This window comes from Microtus pennsylvanicus, chromosome 4, assembly GCF_037038515.1.
Source record: "Microtus pennsylvanicus isolate mMicPen1 chromosome 4, mMicPen1.hap1, whole genome shotgun sequence".
Classification (NCBI taxonomy): domain Eukaryota; kingdom Metazoa; phylum Chordata; class Mammalia; order Rodentia; family Cricetidae; genus Microtus; species Microtus pennsylvanicus.
The window spans coordinates 30,630,808-30,651,242 of record NC_134582.1 but is presented as its reverse complement, the minus strand read 5'-3'; the positions used below and the strand labels follow the sequence as shown (position 1 = coordinate 30,651,242).

Sequence of the window (20,435 nt, the reverse complement as noted above, 5' to 3'; positions counted from 1 at the left end):
ATATATGTAGATGCTGAGCCACATTCCTACCCCTGATGATCTTTTCATAGATGCTGAGTAGCAGAGTCTAAACTTGAACTTTCTCCTGTCCTGATTAATTGTAATTTAACAGACAGAAATACATGTTACCAAAATGATATTGTTGTTGAATACAATAGATTTGGTTCAAATTTTGTATGCTGATTATTTATCAATAAAAGGAGGAGGATATTAACAATATTTTCACCTTGATTTCGCTGTGAAAATTTTGTAAAAAGTATTTTATATAGAGACTGAGATTTTCAAAGTGCTAAGTACAATTGATTACTTTTTTAATCAGTGAAGTTATATTTTGTTCATTTCCTAAAATTGAAGAATAAAGACATAACCAAGAGAAAACATTGTCAAATTCACTTTTTCTTTTTTATATTTAGTGAAATATGTAGCTATTTATTCAATAAACTCTTTCTGCTAGAAGAATGAAGAATAAATTAGTATATCTGAAGATGTTATTTTGAGTCTGTTCTTGCCTGTGTATGTTTTGGAAAGCCACTGGATTTAGTGTGCCTATCTCTGTTAGTCCATAGAGCCATTGCAGTGGATATGACTGGGAAAGAGATGTACCCATTCATAATTTTGGCCCTTTATTATTTAGAAATATTTATGTAAGTTACTGTTACGTTGTTACATACTGTTAGTTTGTGTTAGTTACTGTTCTAGGCTCATGAAATGAAAAGAAGAATTGAGAGACAGGAGACTGTGATAGGTAGTTAGCGGAGTGCTAGGAGAATATTCAGAGAAACAAATCTAAAACGGCCTGAATTAATGATTCAAATTTTCATGTAAAAATACTCTGAATACAAAAGTATCGGTAGTGATTATCAGCTGAAGAAGGCTGTAGGGGAAAGAGGAGTGTCTCAGGCAGAGAAAACAGTACGCATATAGTGGGTGAAGGGAGAGATACACTCAAGAATTGAACTCAGTAGATAGGGGGTTGGTAAGAATTGAAACTGGGAGGCCTGTGGGTTGTAAATTGTGAAAGCTATAATAGTCCTTGTTATTAGTTTTGAATTTTATTCTGAAGATACTGGGGAAACATTTAGAGGATTATGTAAAGCTAGTCATGGTGGTGCATGTTTGTAACCTCAGCCAGAGAGGATCCCTAGGAAAGCTAATCAGCTAGACTAACTGAATTTTAATGACCTCCGGATTCAGCAAAACACCACTTTCTCAACAAAGAAACTGGAGAACAATTAAAAAGATACCTGATGTCAACTTCTGGCCTCTAGATATGTGGGAAAACATATACACAATCATGCACACCACCCTCATACATGCAAAACACACACACACACACAATCTATTGTCTGTGTCTATCTCATTTTCCTGGTTTGTGCATTTGGTGATGTGCATTTGTGATGGTTACATAGGTGGCTGCTATGTAAGCATAGGTTCTCAGGTATCTGTAGTATTCGAACTCAGATTCCTGTGGGTATATACTTAGAAGTGGTACAGTTAGATCATGTGCTAATTCTATTTTTGATTTTTGAAGAACATTCATCTTGATTTTTACATTGGTTGCACTACTTTACTGGCCCCCTAGAGGTGTATAAGGGTTCCTTCCTCCCGAGCCCATACTTACTAGCTAATGTTGTTGGGCTTTTGCTTTCTTTTTCTCTGTTTTTTTTTCTTTTTTTTAAAAAGACATAGTCTCACTGTGTAGACACAGGCCAGCAGCCTCAAACTCTCAGAGATCTACCTGCTTTTGCCTCCACCCTGCCTGGCCTTGTTTACTTGATCCTGGTGGGTTCAACTCAAGATGAGATCGAGTTTTGATGTGCTTTTCAGTCACTGTTCCCTGACAGCTAAGGGTACTTTTTTGGTACTTTTCCTATGTTTATTAATCATTGTATTTTCTTGTTTTTAAAAATGTATTAGTTTGCCAGTTTATTGATAGAATGATGTGAGCTTTTGGTCTTTAATTCTTTTAGGTTTTTTAAAATAAAGATTCTAGATACTGACCCTCATTCAGATGCATAATTGACAAGCATTTTCTCCCGTAGACTGTCTCTCTACTCTGCCAGTTTTCTTTTCTATTCAGAAGACTGGCAGTTATTGGATGTTTATTTCTTAAACTGTTTTCCCTTTCTTTCCTTGTGCAGTTTCATGGCTTTAGATTTAACATTGTCTTTTTAATCCATTTTAATTGATTTTTGTGCAGAGTGATTGATATATATCTATTCTTATTCTTCTGCATGCAAACAAGCAGTTTTCTAAGCACCGTTTATGGAAAAGGCTGTCTTTACCCCAGTGTCTGCTGCGGCTCTGCAGTATAATTTGACATCTGTCCCCACTGCTCTTAGTGCTTGTCATTACTGTGGTCATTTGAGGCCTTCAAGCTTCCGTATGAGTTTTAAAACTGTTTTCTCTTTCTGTCAAGACTGTCATTGGAATTTTGTTGGAGATTACATTGAACTTGCAACCTTTTTGGTCATATAACCATTTTTATAATACTGCTTTTGTGAATTTATGATTATGGGAATTCTTTCCATAGCTTCTTAAATTTCTTTATAAATTTTTCATTGTGGTTTTTCATCTCTTTGCTTAGTTTTATGACTAGATATTTTTGCTTTAAAGCACTTGTGAATGAAGTTTTTTCTTTTTTTCCCAACAAGTTTGCTATTGTATAAAAGAACTACTGATTTGAGTGTGGATTATGTACCCTACTACATTGCTGAAATTGTTTCATAGATGTAAGAATTTCTACTAGAATCCTTGAGGTCTTTTGAAGTATAGAGGAACTCTGTTGTCTGCAAGTGGGGGTAATTTGATTTCTTCCTTTCCTGTTTGTATTCCTTTTTATTTTTTTTTAGTTGCTGTATTGATCTATTCAAAACTTTAAGCACTGTATTGAAGTAGAGTTACCGGACATCTTTATCTCATTTTTAGAGGAAATGTGTTTAGTTCTTTCAATTTAGTATAATGTTTGATATTTTTAGTTTTTATGATGTTGACGCATGCTCCTTCTATTCCTTGTTAATTCAGAAATTTTAATATGAAGACGCAGAACTATGTTAAAGGTCTTTTCTACATTTAGTAAGATTGTCAGTGATTTCTTTTCCCAAGTATATTACGTATAGTGTTGCATTTATTTTATATGTATGTAGTAAATCTTTCATACATTTCCTGTAATGAAGTAAATTTAATCATGGAGTATTCTTTTTAATATTTTTCAATTCAATTTTATAAGTATTTTATTGAGAATTTTCACATGTATGTTTATCGAGGAAATTGATTGACATTTTCCTCCTTCTGTTGTTTCCTTATTTGTTTTTGGTATCTGTAACATTTTCTTCAAAAATGAATTTGGGATATTTTTTCTTCCTTTTCTGTTTTAGAAAAGTATTTGAGAAACACCAGTGTTCATTTGTTCTTAGTTCTGGGAGAATTCGGCAGCAGTGAGTCTCTCCAGTCCTGAGCTTTTCTTTGTTAGGAGACTATCACTGCTTCTATCTTGTTGCCTATTTATGTAGTTTAAATCCTCTTGATTTAATTTTTGTAGATGGTACTATATAAATATAATTTACTCATTTCTTCTAGACTTTCCATCATTTTAAAATAGAGGTTTTCAGAGCATTCCCCAAGGATTCTCTGGATTTCATTGTTATTGTAATGTTCACCTTTTCATCTCTAATTTTATATTTTGCTCTTCTGTCTCTTTGTTTTGATTAATTTGGCTAAGGGTTGGTCAATCTTGTTTATATTTTCAAAAAAGCAACTCCTTTGTTTCATTGATACTTTGTCTCATCCTTTTAATCCCTTCTTTTATTACTTCTTATCTCAGCTGAAGCTTCTACCCAATGGATGTTTGGTTTGTTTTCTTGATCAAGTCCTAGAAATCTTTCATGTTGTTGTCATGCTTGGCTTATCTTTTCTTCATTTATGTTTGAATGTAGTATTTCTTCAGCCTTTCTCTGTTCTTTCTCCAGCTTTACTTGGTCTGTGGTGATGTTTTCTACCATTTAACTGAGTTCCAGAGTCCCCATCACCTGTCCCCACTCATTCTCTGTTCCTGCTGGCTTTCTTGAAGGTTGCTGATTTTTGTGTCTGTATATCGGATTGATTTTCTTACTGTGGATTTGACCTTCTAGGAGTCATTTGTTGCTTTTAGAAATAGATTCTGGATTCTTTGTCTGACATTTCAACTGTTTCAGTGGCTTATGGTCTCCTGGATTCCCTGTGCTGCCTTGCCTTTTTGTTTGTCTTGTGACTGCTGTGTCTGCCACTTATCTCTGCATTTGTATTTCAGGTTGTTCTTAAGGAGCAGCTCCTTTGAACTCAACCCAGTACCATTCAAAGAGTAGAAAACATACTGATGTAAGAGCAGCAATTAAAAAATATATGTGATATAGAAATGTACTTAATATCAGTTAAAGCCCCCTGATGCACACTACCAGTGACCGCAGTACAGAAAATGGCAAAAATAATGTAATGTTCTGTAATATTAAAGGAAGGAAATAGAAAAAGAACATAACAGGAGAAGCAGGGTTAAATAAAAGAGGAAAAGGAAGAAGAGGGAAGACTATTATGAAGAAAGAGGAAAGAAGAGCTAAAAAAATTTTTTAATAATGAGAAAATGTATAAAGAAACTAAACAAATGTAAGAATTATTATTAAAAATAAAAGCATAAAAGCCCTTTTAAAACACATAAAGTAAAATTAAGATACTGCTGAAAGCGTAATAAGAGGGAAATGGAGAAGCATAGAGGGAAGAAGATGGAATCTTAGAGTGCCTTTGTGGGTCCTAAAGTTGGAGTCATACTTAGTGGTGTAGCCACTGGTTAGTTGCCCATACTCTTGCAAGTATCCTGTAACTCATGTTCCCATAGGACTCCAATCCCCTCCCCCCATGCCAAAGAAGACATGAATGTAGGAGGTCTGGCTGGGAAGAGGAAGGAGATGAGCAGAAGTGGGAGGGGAACGAGAGTAATAGGAATGAATATGATTAAATACATTATATAACTGGGTAAAAATGGCATAATGAAACCTGTTTTATGTCTAATTAATATATGCTAATAATCTTTAAAAATATAAATTAAAGGAAGATAAATAGATTTTTTTTCCAGTCCATAAGAGCAGAAGTTTCATCAGAGGACACAACATTAAACCCAGACACAATTTGAAAGGAGAAGAAGGAATTAAAATATGGTTGTTGGAGGAGTGGAAGTAACAGGAATTGTGAAGGTTATTGCGAACTAACCTGCTTGTAGGTGGCCATTCAGTAAAAAGCTAGCTCACTTAAAAATAATGGAATTGGTGTCTTCAGGAAGAGGCATGAAGGTAGGTGGGGATCTGTTGAAACTGGAGAGTCACTTTGCTTGTTTGCTTGTTTTGTTTTTTTCTCTCTTCTCCCTTCTGAGTTGTGCTGAACCAGGACTGGACGAGTGTGAGGTTACCTGACAAAACGATTTTTCCTTTTAGTACCTTCTTTTCTTTATGTGGCAGGAGACTCTGTAGCCATCTTAGCTTTGCACTTTGTGAACCACACGGATTCTTTTCTGGTCCCATCTGTTTTATACACCCTTTATTGTCTAGCTCTTCCAGTCAGAGATATCTCCGTTGTGTACTAGGGAGCTGGAGAAGCAAGCATATCATTCAGACCTACACAGCTAGACCAGTCTCCCACTGTTTGCTTGTTTATTGAGACATGGTCTCTCTTTTTTTTTTTTCGAGACAGGGTTTCTCTGTAGCTTTGGAGCCTGTCCTGGAACTAGCTCTGTAGACCAGGCTGGTCTCGAACTCACAGAGATCCGCCTGCCTCTGCCTCCCGAGTGCTGGGATTAAAGGCGTGCGCCACCATCGCCCTGTGAGACGTGGTCTCTTTATGTAATCCTGTTTGTCCTGGACTTGGATACATTGACTAGGCTGTCCTTGAACCCACAGAGAATCAGCTTGCCACTGCCTGTGCATACACCACCACACCTGGAAGTTTGTACTCTTTGAAACCTGCCCAGTATTGGGTTCTGTCATAGGTCGCAGATTTCAAGCTGTCTACTGGTCCATTAGAGTTCTCAGTCCTTGTGGCAGTGAACCTTGTGGCAGATATGTGGTTTCAGAGGCTAGCTTATCAGCTGATGACTGGCCTGAGCTTCTTGGAATTCCCAGTAATTCTTAGGTGATAGGCAAGTTCTTAGTGATTGAGGGTAGTTTACTGGCCACCATACCCTTTGCTGCCCTAGCTGAGGTTGCTGACTCTTTAAGACTGTCTGCTGTAATTATCCCTCACTTAAAGTTGTGTTGGGTTAGTTCCAGGCTCCTCCTGGACTATGATTGCTCCTTGTTATCAGGCTCCCAGGGTAATTTAGTCTTAAACACCAGGTTGCCTCTTAAACTGATACCTGGCCCCAGCCTTCTGAGGTATGGGAAGTGGAAGAAAGGACCTCTTCTACACTGATAACTTGTTACACCAGAGGAGTCACTATCTAAACTCTGAAGTTCTTTCAAGGCTTGTGGAGACTGTGTACTTGTTCCTTGGGCAGGGTTGCTGGTTTCTTTTCGCCAAGGTCTCTGTCTCCTTGCTTAACTTTAGATGGCACTTCTGTGCCCCTCTTTCCCTGGAGAGCTGTTCAGGGTCTCTGTCCCTCCTCCCCTGGAGAGCTTTGCAGGGCCTTCCTTTTGCTGCATCTATGTTCGGCATTGGTTCTCTGATTCTGTGTTTGCAGTGTTCTTCCACTGTATCTCTTTGGAGTGGAGTCTAAATTTTGTTACCTTGCCCTGTCTTCATCGTATCACAAAGAAGCAGCTTCAGCCTATCTGCTTACCCTGGAAGCTTAAAGATTACTTTGGTAAAGACTTGATTAAAGGGAGAGAAGCATGAGTCAGAGACACAACTATGAAAAGTCTATAGCTGAAGCTGGGTGTGGTAGCTCATGCCTATAATCCCAACACTTAGGAGGCTGAAGGACGATTGCCACAACTTTAAGACCTACAGTCTGTGTTACAGGTGTCTTTAAAAAACCAAAAAAGTCGGTAGGGCGTGGTAGTGCTAATCCAAGTGCTCAGGAAGCAGAGGCAGATGGATCTCTGTGAATTCGAGGCCAGCCAGGGCTACACAGAGAGTTCCAGTACAGCCATGGCTGCTATACAGAGAAATCCGGTCTTGAAAAACCAAATTGAAAAACAAAACAAAAAAGTCTATAGCTGAATTACAGGAATGAGTAGTAGAGGTGAGAGAAATGGAAAGATTTGAAATATAATAGAAAGTAGAATTTAGTTGATCTGGGGGCTAGGAATTAGGAGTATAGTTGCCACCCCAGTTTGATGTGTTCCTACCTTGTTGATCAGGTCTCTAAAACTAGGTTTTAAAATATCCTGATCTTAACAGATAGTAGTAATCTCCATTTCCATTGTAGCTGAGCCTTTCATTGTGGTACATCTTCATTTAGCTTGCCACCACTGAAAATGGATTCTACAGTGATAGTTGGCAACTATAAGCAAAAGGAAGAAGAAAAACCTTAAAGATACTTACTAGTGTGCTGAATGACCTGATTGCTTGGGAATTTTTTACGGTTGGAAGTTTTTTATTTGAGCCTAAGGAATGATGTAGTTTTGAGAATCTAGGCCAAGACAAGTATAGAATCACAAATGAACATGCACAGTCAGGTACTGTTAAGAAAAATGAAATAATGATATAAATTGTTGTAATAAGTAGTCTTATGTGTTCACGTATTTAGTGTCGGATTCAAATACAGATAATACTAACATAAAAATGATGCAAACAGAAGTATCCTGTAGTGGCAGCAAGCACACATGGCTAAACAGAAGAGTGATTTTCACTTGCAGACAGCTCTCAGTTGCGCTTATTATGTATGTGAGCTTTCTAAAGACATTTCTTTTCTTTTTTCTTTTTTTTTGGTTTTTCGAGACAGGGTTTCTCTGTGGCTTTGGAGCCTGTCCTGGAACTAGCTCTGTAGACCAGGCTGGTCTCAAACTCACAGAGATCCACCTGCCTCTGCCTCCCGAGTGCTGGGATTAAAGGCGTGCACCACCATCGCCTGGCCCTCTAAAGACATTTCTAAAGCTAGTCTTAGTCTTCTGTATCAGGCCATTAACAATTCAGAGTTATAATGAACAAAATTGAGTGACTTATAATTCAATCTTCTTTCCATAGTTTTCTGGGGTACCGATATCTACAAAAGAGTGCTTATGGAAGGATGTAGTTATTGTTTCTATTATGTAAATAGTCCCACCCTCATTAGTTTAGGAAGTTTCCTGGTGAGTCACATTGGTATGAATCAGTATGATTCATTTATTATGATCTTCTGTTTTAATAACATTTTACCTATCCAAAGATTTGAATACTCAGAGAAATTTGCTACAATTGCTGTCTCTTTTAGTGAAAGTTAAATTGAAAATCTGCCTTATTTTGATGGAAAGAATAAAAACTGCTTGTGGCGAATCATACTTGTGGTCCATGAGAAACCCATTTTACTGTGGTATCATCTTTTAAAATGACAACTATCAGTTATTCTCTAGTTTCCAGAGTATGTAGTGATTTAAGTGTTTACTAGCATTGGTTCAGTAAACTCTGAAAAATATTCTTTTAACTGTATCTCACATATTAGCATGGTTTTTAATGAATGTCTTAAAGAATGCTGACATGTGTTTTAGTATTTTTGATATAGTTAATGGATAGCTGGCTATCTGATTCATTAATATTGTGAGCCTGTGATATACACTTGGTAGCCATGCCTTTGAGAAATAAAATAGAAACCAGAAAGGGAGTAGTATAACTAATTTTTATGAATTTTTATGTGGAAAGTATTAATTTTGCTTTTGAAAATCATTGCCCATGAGCCAGACATAGTGATGCTAGTAGTAGGGAGGCAGAGGCAGACTGGACGGTACAGCAGACTCCTCTCAACCCTCTTCCCATAGATCCTTGGTGACAGAGGTGCTGCTTTGTCTGAGGCCTCCTCTGTCTTATCTGACTATGAGAATGGCTTTTGGAATTGCTAGTGGGCTTTCTTCTCCTGTCCTCTGAAACTTTGCAGTGAAACTGGAGTCAATTGCTTAAAATACTAACTACTATGTGGTTGGTTTCCTTTCTCCCTCAAAGTTGGAATGTCAGAGCAGAATGTCTTAAAATGTCTTTAAGCATTATAACAGTAAATTCTAAGATACCTGATTATATTCTGAAATGCCAAACTTAAGATCATCTGTCATTTTTATAAACTTCCCTGAAAACAAGTCAGCCTGAAAAACTGATATTTCAACCTTCTAGTTTAGTCATAATTCTGGAAATGTCAGCTAAATAGACCAATTTTTTAGAATTTGATATGAGTTTTTTAAAAATGTATTTGCTTAGTTGATTGATTTGGGCTTCCCTGTAGCATTGTACCTTTATTTTTCCTTTGTAACGTACCTCTTCAAACGCCGGCTGCTAGTGCTGATGGCCACTACCGCTTGATCTCTAGCTAGATATACTGGCCATTCCAGCCCGACAGTTAAGTAGACACCATTTTTCATTTCGTAGTTGAGGACCCCAAGATTTAGCAAGATCAAGGTATCTTTCTCATGCTTGCTTAGCTGCTAGTGGTACAGCTAGTTTTGGATATGAATCCATCTTAATATAGACTCTAGATAAGTCTGTATAGAGAGAAGAGTGATCAAGTGATGCTAACAAATACAGAAATTGTGTAGGAAAATGAGGAATGAGCAAAGCTTACAGAATACATTTTTCAGACTTAACTAGCTGTTTTCAAGGGAATTCTCAGTTTGAAAGCAAAGACAGAGTCGACCGGACGATGATCAGGCGAAAGTGAATGGGTGAACTGTAGGGATAAGGGAAGCGTGAGGTGTGGCCAGCTTTTCCAATTTAACATTAAGAGGAAAGAAAAGAATAGGGTAATTAAATGAGCATGTAGGGTTGTGGATAATTTAGGAATTTTGTTATTACAATCTTAAAAGTCTTAGAATATTATTCATGATGGTTATATTCATGTATTCTGACAAATAAGTAGAGTGTTCTGTGTCATGTTATTAGAGAGCAAGATGAGATTACTGCTCTCATGAAACATAGGTTTTTTTCTTTGTTTGCTTTTGTTTTTTAAGACAAGGTTTCAGCTTTGGAGCATGTCTGGAACTAGCTTGTGTAGAGTAGGCTGGCCTCATACTCAAAGAGATCCGCCTACCTCTGCCTCCCAAATGCTGGGATTAAAGGTGTGCGCCACCACCGCCCAGCATGAAACAGTTTTAATAGAGGCAGATTATTAACAACAAAATAGACAAATCAGGAAATAACATCAAGACAAAACCCAAAAACATATGAAGAAGCCCAGTGTGGTATGTGGCTTTAATTCTAGCACCTAGAAAGCAGAGGCATACAGGTCTCTGTGAGTTCAGGTTCCAAGATAGCCAGGGCTACATAGAGATACCATATGTTGAACATAAAAACAATTGAATGAAAATCAACACAAAAGCTTACACAAAGAGTCAAAAACAAAATGCAGCATTAAAGACTGTTTCTTCATGGAAATTTTAGGCATATGCTGGAAAAAGCCTGTCATAGAAGACTACCCCTAGGTGTCTGGCTAGAGTTAGAACCCTAGCCAGTGACAGTGGGCAGTGCTAAGGCCTGACTTGTGTGTTAGGTAGAAGCAGCTGAGCTAACGAGGTATTAGTGAGTTAGGCGGACAGTGGGTTATATGGAACTGTAGCATGTGGGGTAAGGAATACAGCTTTTTATTATAAGTTAAATGAGAAGCCAAGGTTTGGGACTTTTCAGAAGGGAATTATCTCAGTGAGATTTTCTACCTCAAAAGGAGCACTCTGGTTGCTGTGTGGATAATGTATTTTACTTGTAATGCAAGTCAGAGCAGAAGACTAATTAATAGGCTTTTTGTTTGTTTGGTTTTTTTTTGTTTGTTTGGTTTTTTCCCTTAGGAGAAATCACATGGTTTTGGTACTGGAGTCCTACTGGTAATAAGAGGTAGTGAGAACTCATTAGATAGGATATGTGTTTGGGGCAGTGTCCCAGAGGACCTGCTTACAGATCAGATGTGGGACTACACACTAAGCTGTATGGATGGATGGTACTGTTGTTTTTTAAAATGGGCAGTGTGAGTTGGAGTCCCAGCGATAACAGATTACAGGAGGGGAAGTCAATCATATGTAATGTGCCAAAGAAGATGGGCACAAAGAGGAACTGATGGAAGCCTCAGTAGAGGAGGTAGTGACTGGAGAGAAGCAGAAAGTAGAAGTTTTAAGATGGAAAGGAAGTAAGTCAAAAGCACACGTTGGATGGCTTTGATCTACTAATTATTTTGTGTTTCTCATATTAACTTTCTAACTTAAATGCCTTAATCTTTACTTAGTATATAGGATTATGTGTATATGTTTGATATACATAAATATTCTTTCTCTCTCTTTATTAAACAGGTTGTAAGTTCTACAAATGGAGAGTTAAACACAGATGATCCCACAGCAGGACGTTCAAATGCGCCCATCACAGCCCCTACAGAAGTAGAAGTGATGGATGAAACCAAGTATGTTTTGCTTATTTCATTATTTTTTTTTGGTTGGTAACTTTGCATTTATGAACTTTATAGTTACATACAATTATTCCACATATTTTTTTCTGTAGGGAATAGAGCATACAAAAAATGATATAATTGATTATCATTATTATATATATAATTATTAATCACTGTTTCAAGTGCTACTACTTTAGTGAATACTTTCTTAATACAAAAATTGTAATTTAGTAACTGTGCTCAAATTTTCTTTTAAACTTAATAGTACATTTTTGGCTTTTAATATTAGGAACATTGCATTATGTTACTGCTGTATTTATTACTTCTCTATAAGTGTAAGTACTTGGCACTATAGGATGATGCATTTTTAATGTTACTTTATGATTAATTTTTAAGATGTAAATTATAGTGATGCTGCTTGGAAAATTAAGCATGCAGAACAATGTGACCACTTAAATATGGGCTATTTTTGATGATCTCTCTTCCTCTCTCCCTTTTTCTTTTCTTTTTGTTTTTCTGTGTTTAGCTGCCAGAAAGTATTGAATATGTGGTGAGTTCTCAAGTGTAGGCAGGCAGAAATAGCTCCATTGACTATAATTGCAAAATTTTAGCACCATTTAATATAAACAAACAAACAAATTCTTAACTTAGAAATTATAATTGGTAAAACCGAAAATTAATTGATGACAATAACATTAGCTCTGAAAAGCAAGAAATAATTGTTGAGGAGCTGTTTTGCCTGCTGCAGCTTTCTTTTCTTTTCTTTTTTTTTTTTTTTTTGCTTTAAGTTACATCGTTTGGGGCACTTTTTAACTGCATAGATGATATGCCAACTGCTTGTGCTTGCGCATTTGTTTTATAACATGGGAGTTTTTATGTGTTATTTTAAGTAGAAGGCTAAGTTTTGAATTAAACTTTACATTTCCCTGTTTTCAATTTTTGAATACATATTTTCCCCCTACAGTATTACTAAAATCTTATTTCGTTTCTAACTAGTAAACATCCTCTAATGGTTCTTAATGATATTCTTCCTGGGAGAAATGGTACTTGATTTTAGTTACCTTCTGGTATTTGCCTACAGTTGCAATTCTGTGTTTAAGTGCTTCTCTTATTTTCAAGACAAAATTCGAGTCAGCTTTGCAGTGAATAAAGCTGTAAATGTTCAGTTTTAAAGCCTCTCAGTCATTTTACTTGCATCCCTAAGAAACACTGATTTGCTAGCTGAAAACTGAGAAAACTATATATTTTAGGTATGATGCTAAGGACAGTTATGACATAGGGTGGTTGTGTGGTACTTTTTAAGGCTTGTTTCTTTTTTCATAAAATGCTGCTAATAATATTCACCTCATAGGGAGTCGGAAAATAGTAGCTGTGGTGAGGCTCAGTTGTCTGTCACATATAGGGACTGTGTAGCTATTATCACACCTATTTATTTCCTCATCACTCGCTGCTGGTGACCTTCTCATCTGTGCTCTTCATAGGCTGTTGCTTCTTCCATCTCTGTCCCACAGTCTTGGTTAAGCCTGGGTATCTGTGCTCACTTCCTTCCAGAGAGTTACTTTTGATCTAATCTATCCATTATCCATTTGTTCATTCAATGGTTACACTGCTAAGATTTCAGTTGCATTAGTAGATATTAGTACAAGGTAAAACTTGAAATTTGTAAAGAAGAGGATCACTTCCTGACTAGATGATTAGAAATGTGACTTTCAAGAATGACATAATACATGGTTCACTTAGTTGTGATGCCTGTGCACATGTGTGCAGATAGGCTGGCTTTTCTCTGCAGAGGGTATGTGTGTGTGCAGATAGGCTGGCTTTTCTCTGCAGAGGGTATGCATGTGTGCAGATAGGCTGGCTTTTCTCTGCAGAGGGTATGTGTGTGCAGATAGGCTGGCTTTTCTCTGCAGAGGGTATGTGTGTGTGCAGATAGATAGGCTGGCTTTTCTCTGCAGAGGGTATGCATGTGTGCAGATAGGCTGGCTTTTCTCTGCAGAGGCATTGGAGGATAAAGGTCAAGAAAGCAATGGGCTTGCTGTTCCTGAAGGGACTGTTCTCCATTCCTTGGAGGATTGTGTCCAGATTTCTTGATATGACATCAAAACCCTCCATAGCTTGCTTACTCTTACTATTTCCTGTTTCCCTCCAGCCTCAGTGTAATTCTGATGTTTTGTCTTTTACTACTGTTTCATTAATCTGCCAATTGTTTTTCTTTATACATCTCTCACATCATGATGTCTTTCTTAATGTATTGAAAATAAGGCATTTTTTTAACTTTAGATCCCCAGTGGTTAAAATAGAAAACAAAAAATAACAAAAAAATTATTAGTAAGTAATTCACTAAAGCAATTTACCATGCTCGTGAAATATATTATTATATAATACAAAGAAGTAAGGTTGAAAATTCTTCTAAGTGAAAGAGGCAGAATAATGCCATGAATTATATAGCTCCACTTACATAAACTGTGAAAAGGGCAGTGGTAAAAGTATGGCAAATTAAGTAGTGGTTGTCTTTGGCAGAGAAGAAAATGGGAGGGACTGGTGATAGCAGGGTTCCTTGAAGGCATTGGTTCTCCTGTTGTGGTGACTCCCACCATAAAATTATTTTGTCACTACTTTATAAATGTAATTTTGCTACTGTTATGAATTGTAAATATCTGATATGCAGAATGAATGAGGCGGCTCTGAAGTTAGGTAGTTATGGTGTCTGTACAATTCTGTAGACTATTTGTCTCTGCATTTTACACCGTATGAGGGCAAATTTTATGACACGTTATTTATATGTGTTATTTTTTTAAAAAATATGGAACGCTTCACAAATTTGCGTGCCATCTTTACGCAGGAGCCATGCTAATCTTCTCTGTATCGTTCCAATTTTAGTATATGTGCTGCCGAAGCGAGCACTATATGTGTTATTTAAAGTCATAAAGTTATATGTGACTTTATTCTAGTTGAGTTGCAAGAATCCTCAGAATTTCCTGTTCTTAAAACTCTTCATTAAAATTCTCTTTAAACAAGCCAGGCAGTGGTGGTGCACGCCTTTAATCCCAGCACTTGGGAGGCAGAGGCAGGTGGATCTCTGTGAGTTCGAGGCAGCCTGGTTGACAAAGAAAGTTGCAGGACAGCCAGAGCTGTTATACAGATAAACCCTGTCTCGAAAAACAAACAAACAATAAATAAGTAAATAGGAAATCCAAAGATAAGGAATTGCAGTATGGGTGTTAATTTTAAGGTAAAATATTTATTTGCCAGGAAAATACTAGTTATCATAAAAGGTATTTTTGCATATGCTCTTTAAGCCGGCGCTGGAGAGACGGGCTTCTGAAGTCCTGAGTGGGTGGTACAGGCTGGATGCAGGAATAGTCTCTACCAAAGGTGATGCTGATGAGTCATTGTAGAAGGCATAGGGAAGAACCTCAGATCCAGGCAGGAAATCATGCTTCAGTTTGATTGAGAGAAGTAAAAGTGTGTAAGAAAGTGGCAACTTTTCACTCATTTGATGGGCAGTTTCTGTAAACTCGCTATTACTAGCTTCTTCCTGGTGTGAAAAGGTAGTAGTAAGTCAAAGAATCATTTCAAAGGAGCAGTAAATGCAGACAAAGACTGTGCTGTGAAAACAGCCTCCTTTCAGATTGAGTGCCTGGAAGCAGAAAATAAGTGAGAGGGTGATTTCTTTATCACCAAGACTGAATCATCTTGGTTTCCCGTGGCTTGTATCTTAAAAACCAGCAGGGGTTAACATTTTAACTTCCTCCTTTAATGCCACTGCTTTGTGGGCCCATGCAGTCATAGAGATGTATCAATGCTGCCCTCTGGTGGTAATTGCTTTAATAGTATGCCATCCTAGTTAGTGGGATTTAGTCTAAAGTTATGTAGACAATGCTTTAATGTAGTTTTGAATTTAGAGAACCTGTGCCATTAGAATTTTTCTTAAAATTGTATTTAGTTTCAAATAAATGATTGGGCATACTTTCTTTATGCCATAATACTTGCATTAGAAAGAAAGGTTTTTTAACAAATGGAAAGAACTTTCATTACCTAAAGACAAAACCAGAGAAATAAGCGAAGCATCTGACTACAGCCCCAGTGTGGACGAGCTAGCAATTAACAGCCTAGTTATCAAAACTTGAATTGCATTACATTTCCCATCGTAAAAAGCTTCTGTGATATAAATACCTTTTTAGTAGAAAATTTTTGAAGGAATATACTTTGGGGCTTGAAATGTCAAATAAGAATATATAGAAACACTTAAATCAGGAAGCAACAGGGACTTCATATTAAACAGTACTGAATTTTCATTGAAATATTGCTTACATTGAATATTTTAAATATGTGGTCTATTTCTTTTATATTTTTGGTTGTGAGCCTAGCCTTTAGTGGCCGAGCCATCTTTCCAGCCCTATTTCTTTTCTTTTAAATAACCCCCCCCCCTTATTTTACCTTTTACTCTGTGGATGTTTCTTAGTAATTGAAAGATTTACTTGATAATATTTTAGCCTGTCTATTTGAGACAGGGTCTCATGTATTCCACACTCACACGCTGTGTGTCAGAGGTTGACCTTTCTATCTCTACCTCCTGCTCAATCTATGTGACACTAAATATTGAATCCAGGGCTCTGCCCACTGAGCAGGGTGCCTTTGTGTCTCTATATTTGAAAATTTATGTATCTGAGATTTGAGAAAGTATTTTGTACATATAGTTGAAAGTAAACGGGACTGGTTTTCTAATTCCTGAAACAATCTTTTACACTTAGTTTTTGTTTTATGGCAGTAGCTCTAATTTAGGCCCATAAATATTTCACCTCCCTCCCTCCCTCCCTCCCTCCCTCCCTCCCTCTCTCTCTCTCTCTCTCTCTCTCTCTCTCTCTCTCTCTCTCACACACACACACACATACACACACACACACACACATATACACACTCACACTCCCCTCCCCTGCTCATTTCAGCCTTTTCTGGGTGGTTACCGCAGTGAGGTAAAGTTTACATTGTACATGTTTTTACTTAGGGAAAAAAACAAGGATTGAATATATAGTTTTTGAATTTTATATTTTAAAAAACATTTAAAACAAGTTTAGAATATGTAGTTTTGAATTATAAAATGAATTCACCTTGGCTGTGCTATTTTCATGTTAAGTATAAAATTACTTTGATAAAAATTAAATACGTTAAAATAAGTTTTGACTCCAAAAGGGTAAAGGCAGGTAGATAAAGAGTTTAGAGTCATTGTCAGCTATATTTGAGTTTGAGCCTGGGCCATTTGAGAGTCTGCCCTCCTGCCTCCCCAAAAGAAACCTTAAAAAACAAGTGCCAATCTTAATGTTGTACTTAATCTGTTTTCTCTTTCTCTTGATAAATATAGTGGGAAATATTGTTAATCAATTATTTTTTGTTTCGCTTTACATTCTAAACTTATTTCTACTAAAATGAAGTAGGGTCATTATTGCCTTTGTAACACTGGCTTCAGGAATCAAAACTACCAGAAAGAAAGGGAGCAGACTATGTAGATGAACCTTTATAACAGCATTGCACACCGAGACGATTGACTATCCTGAGTGAGATGGGACAGCAGATCAGTTGAGAGTCGGAGCACTGTAGTTCTTCACCTCTCGAAGCAAAGCCTTTTGGACTTACTGGCTCCTTCTTATGTTACACAGAATGTCCTGCTATCCCTGAAAGGCGTGCTGATAGGACATAGACATAATAGCTGCCATCGGGTCACTAATACCAATGCTTCGCTGATGTGCTCACTGTCTATCCTGCACGAGCCTGTTGCTTTTTATGACCATCGAAATCACTATGATAAATTCAGTGTCTGATAACTTCAGTGTTTTTCTAATAAAGAAATGTTTTCTTCATCTGCAGGTGCTGTTGTTTTTTCAAACGAAGGAAAAGGAAAACCATACAACGTCACAAATGACTGGACACAGAGATCCTGGGGAGTTACTTACATGTTCATATGCTGTCTCGTGATTAAATCATCTCTGTAGTGACCACATATATTTTCAAGGACTCACTCTTGAAACAGAAATGTCATACTTTCACATTTCATTTTGTGGTTGTCTTACATTCATTTCTCCTCCTAATTTAACTTTATGGAAGCTTTAAGATTTTATCAGATATGAGAGCTTTGCCCATCATTGAATGGAGTGGACCAATGACGTGGTATTGATGAACACAGTTCCAGAGGACATTTTTCAGAACCTCTTCTGTTACAGAAAACAATACAGGTGTCTAAGTGTCAATTAATTGCACCTAATTTGATTTTTTTATGTCTTATATGAAAGCATAATCAAACAGGAATTTTTTTTCCCAATGGATAGTGCAGCAGACAAAACAGTTGCCCAAATATTAAAAACAGCTTTCATGAAAAGTTCCGATTTTGTGACATCTGCATTGATTTCAGTATGACTTATGGTACTGTTATTCATGACTCATATTGACATTCTCTCTGTGAAATCAAGGTACAGTCACTGCCCAGAGGTACTGAGGGAAAAGCACTATGGGACTGGCAAGCGGTGGTGGTAAATAAATCAGAAGAAATGTGGGAAAAAAGAGCTCAGCTTCTGTTGTGCCACTGTGTACAGTACAGCTGCAGAAGTGGCAGGAGCACCGATTTGTACAATGTCATTCTATGCTTCCAAGTGATAATGTATGTTAGATAGAAAAAATATGAATGCTGGAGAAGTAATGTATGTTGGAGTTGGAAAAATACACTAAGGAAAGGAAATAAATGTGAAATTTACTGCAGTGTGTAAGGCCCCTTGAAGCCTGCTGTTTGATGGCCGCATCTCCCAGAAGCAGAAGTCTGAGGATGTGCCATACAGTGGTGGCTGTTTGCCATGTAGTTCTTCAATTAAAGGAAAGAAACATACTTCCAGCAGAAACCACTGGGTCACTCTGCTGCCCTCTGTGCACAGTAGTCTCTTGTATTCAGTTTTGCTAGTTCTCTGGACTCTCCTGTCTTGAGCATCGTGCTGATGATGGGAGATTGTTTGACGAGGGTGGGCCAGGTGCTTTGCCTCCATAGCTTTCACAGTGCTGCAGACGAACAAGGAACAGTTCTGTTAGTAGTAAGACCTTCCTTTGCAAGTGTGCTTTGTTTGAAGCCATAGAACACAGGCATGCTTCTGTTTCTCAAGAGTGAAAACAAAAGACTGGCTAGGAAGATACTGTTGACCACATCACACGTCCTCTTTCATTTATGACATTGTTGCTCTGTCATGAAGTCTCTTCTCTGTCGTAAGTGTGAACCTTCAGGTATGCTTATTTATTTTTTGTCTCAAGGTAACATTTAAAATATATATTAAAGGAAATGAATCCACCTTTTTTTACTTCATTATTGAATTTGCAGGTATTTAATTGTATTTTGTAATTTATTTTTCTTATTAGCCAAAAGTTCAATGAGTTGCTTTTGATGAATTGGCACCCATATGAACATCGCGAATCAGGACATTGTTTATCATTGTTTCTTCTAATCCAATGAGCAATCTTTTTTTCTTGATTTTGAAGACCTATATTCAACCTAGAAAACGTTTGCTGTATATTTGGTCAGCAGTTTCCATTCTATTGATATACTGTCATGATGTCTAAACTTCAGGAGTTAAATACTGAATTTTTGGTTTTGTTTGCTCTGAGCAAGGTAGATGGATGTTTTGGCCATTTATAATGTGAAACCACGTCTTTACAGTATTTGACCAAATTTGTGTGTCTATGATATTTGTAAATACATGCGATATCTGTATTTCTTATCATAAGCCTATTTAGTTTTATTCTCAGTAGGGTTTTTTGGACTGTACAGTGTTTATATGATCTGAACTCCTTATACATAAGAAGGTGTGTATATTAATCCAATTATGGACTTAAATATTTTAAAAGTATGAATACCCTTATTTGCTGCAAAGGCCAGTGTGTAGACATTTGCTTTTTAGCAATATTTTTAAGTGCTCCATTTTAGTGTCAGAGAGTAAGTCTTTGGCACACAGACTGGTCAGTAATAGGTAATGCAGGTATGTTCAGGTTAAGCCAACGATGTTTTGCATTTTTATGCTTCTTTTCTGTCAACACTAATGAAGTCAACATTGCCTGAATGTCTGAATACTGAAACACAGCCCTGTTTAAAAGTATGTAACTGAAAAAGAAATAAATAAAGGTAGTTTTTTTAAACTCGCTCTTTCCCCTTTCCTCTAACCATGAGTGAACTAACGCGATTCACTGCTGCACAGTGGTTTAAAAATTAACTTCTGCTGGTTTATTTTTGTAAGAGGCAGAAGGAACCTGCTTTTGTTATGTTGTTTCTGTTTTTTGTTGGAACACAGTTGTAAGGAACACAAAACAAGAAGGATCTAAGCTTGCTTTGTTTGCAGTTTTTAATGTATATTTGTTTCTGAGTTACTTAGTAGAGCAATTAGTTAAAGCTGTCTTCTAATAACTTAAGGGAATAAACAATGATTTTATTCCTTTTTTAAAAATGAAGTCATGCTATTTATGGAAGTTTGCTGTTAATTAATTTTAAGTGAATAAAGTCATTGCAGATGGGGAGCATATATTTGCAACAGTAATTGGACTTCTCATTATGTTGGCCCTTGAAGCAGTTTTACCAAATGGTATTGATGGAGTCTTGTTTACTGTAGGATGATGTAGGGAAGATAAACGCATGACTAATATGTGCATCGAGCACCAGAGACTTTAAAAAAAAAAAACAATGAGAATAGAAGCCTGTGGATCAGGGAGATGATTCAGCAGGTAAAAGTGCTTCCTATATAAGCCTGAGAGCTTAAGTTCAAATCCTGAGAACCCCTATAAAAACTCAGTTTAATTAAGTTAAGCATGCACCTGTTACCCCAGCATCATGTCCTGTAGTGATTGGAGGATCACTGAGGCTTGTTGGCTACCAGTCTAGCTCCAGGTTTAGTAGACACCT

The 20,435-nt window shown here is 37.0% G+C and overlaps 1 protein-coding gene and 1 non-coding gene across 13 annotated transcripts in view; one reads left to right on the top strand and one right to left on the bottom strand.

The window, feature by feature from the left end:
- Positions 1-19,678, top strand: part of Csnk1g3 (casein kinase 1 gamma 3) — a 93,504-nt gene extending 73,826 nt beyond the window's left edge. For 8 of the 12 annotated variants that reach the window (XM_075968645.1, XM_075968649.1, XM_075968648.1 and 5 more), the window contains 3 exons: positions 11,418-11,524; positions 12,039-12,062; positions 17,378-19,678. In XM_075968645.1, the coding sequence (XP_075824760.1) occupies positions 11,418-11,524; positions 12,039-12,062; positions 17,378-17,432 (186 nt within the window). In that variant the 3' untranslated portion in view covers positions 17,433-19,678. The remainder of the gene's footprint in view (positions 1-11,417; positions 11,525-12,038; positions 12,063-17,377) is intronic. The other 4 variants (XM_075968651.1, XM_075968650.1, XM_075968657.1 and 1 more) reach the window with 1 other exon arrangement.
- LOC142849148 (U6 spliceosomal RNA) lies at positions 14,310-14,416 on the bottom strand. The gene has a single exon (XR_012910544.1). It is a non-coding gene; the product is annotated as a U6 spliceosomal RNA (small nuclear RNA).
- Positions 19,679-20,435: the final 757 nt, after the last annotated feature.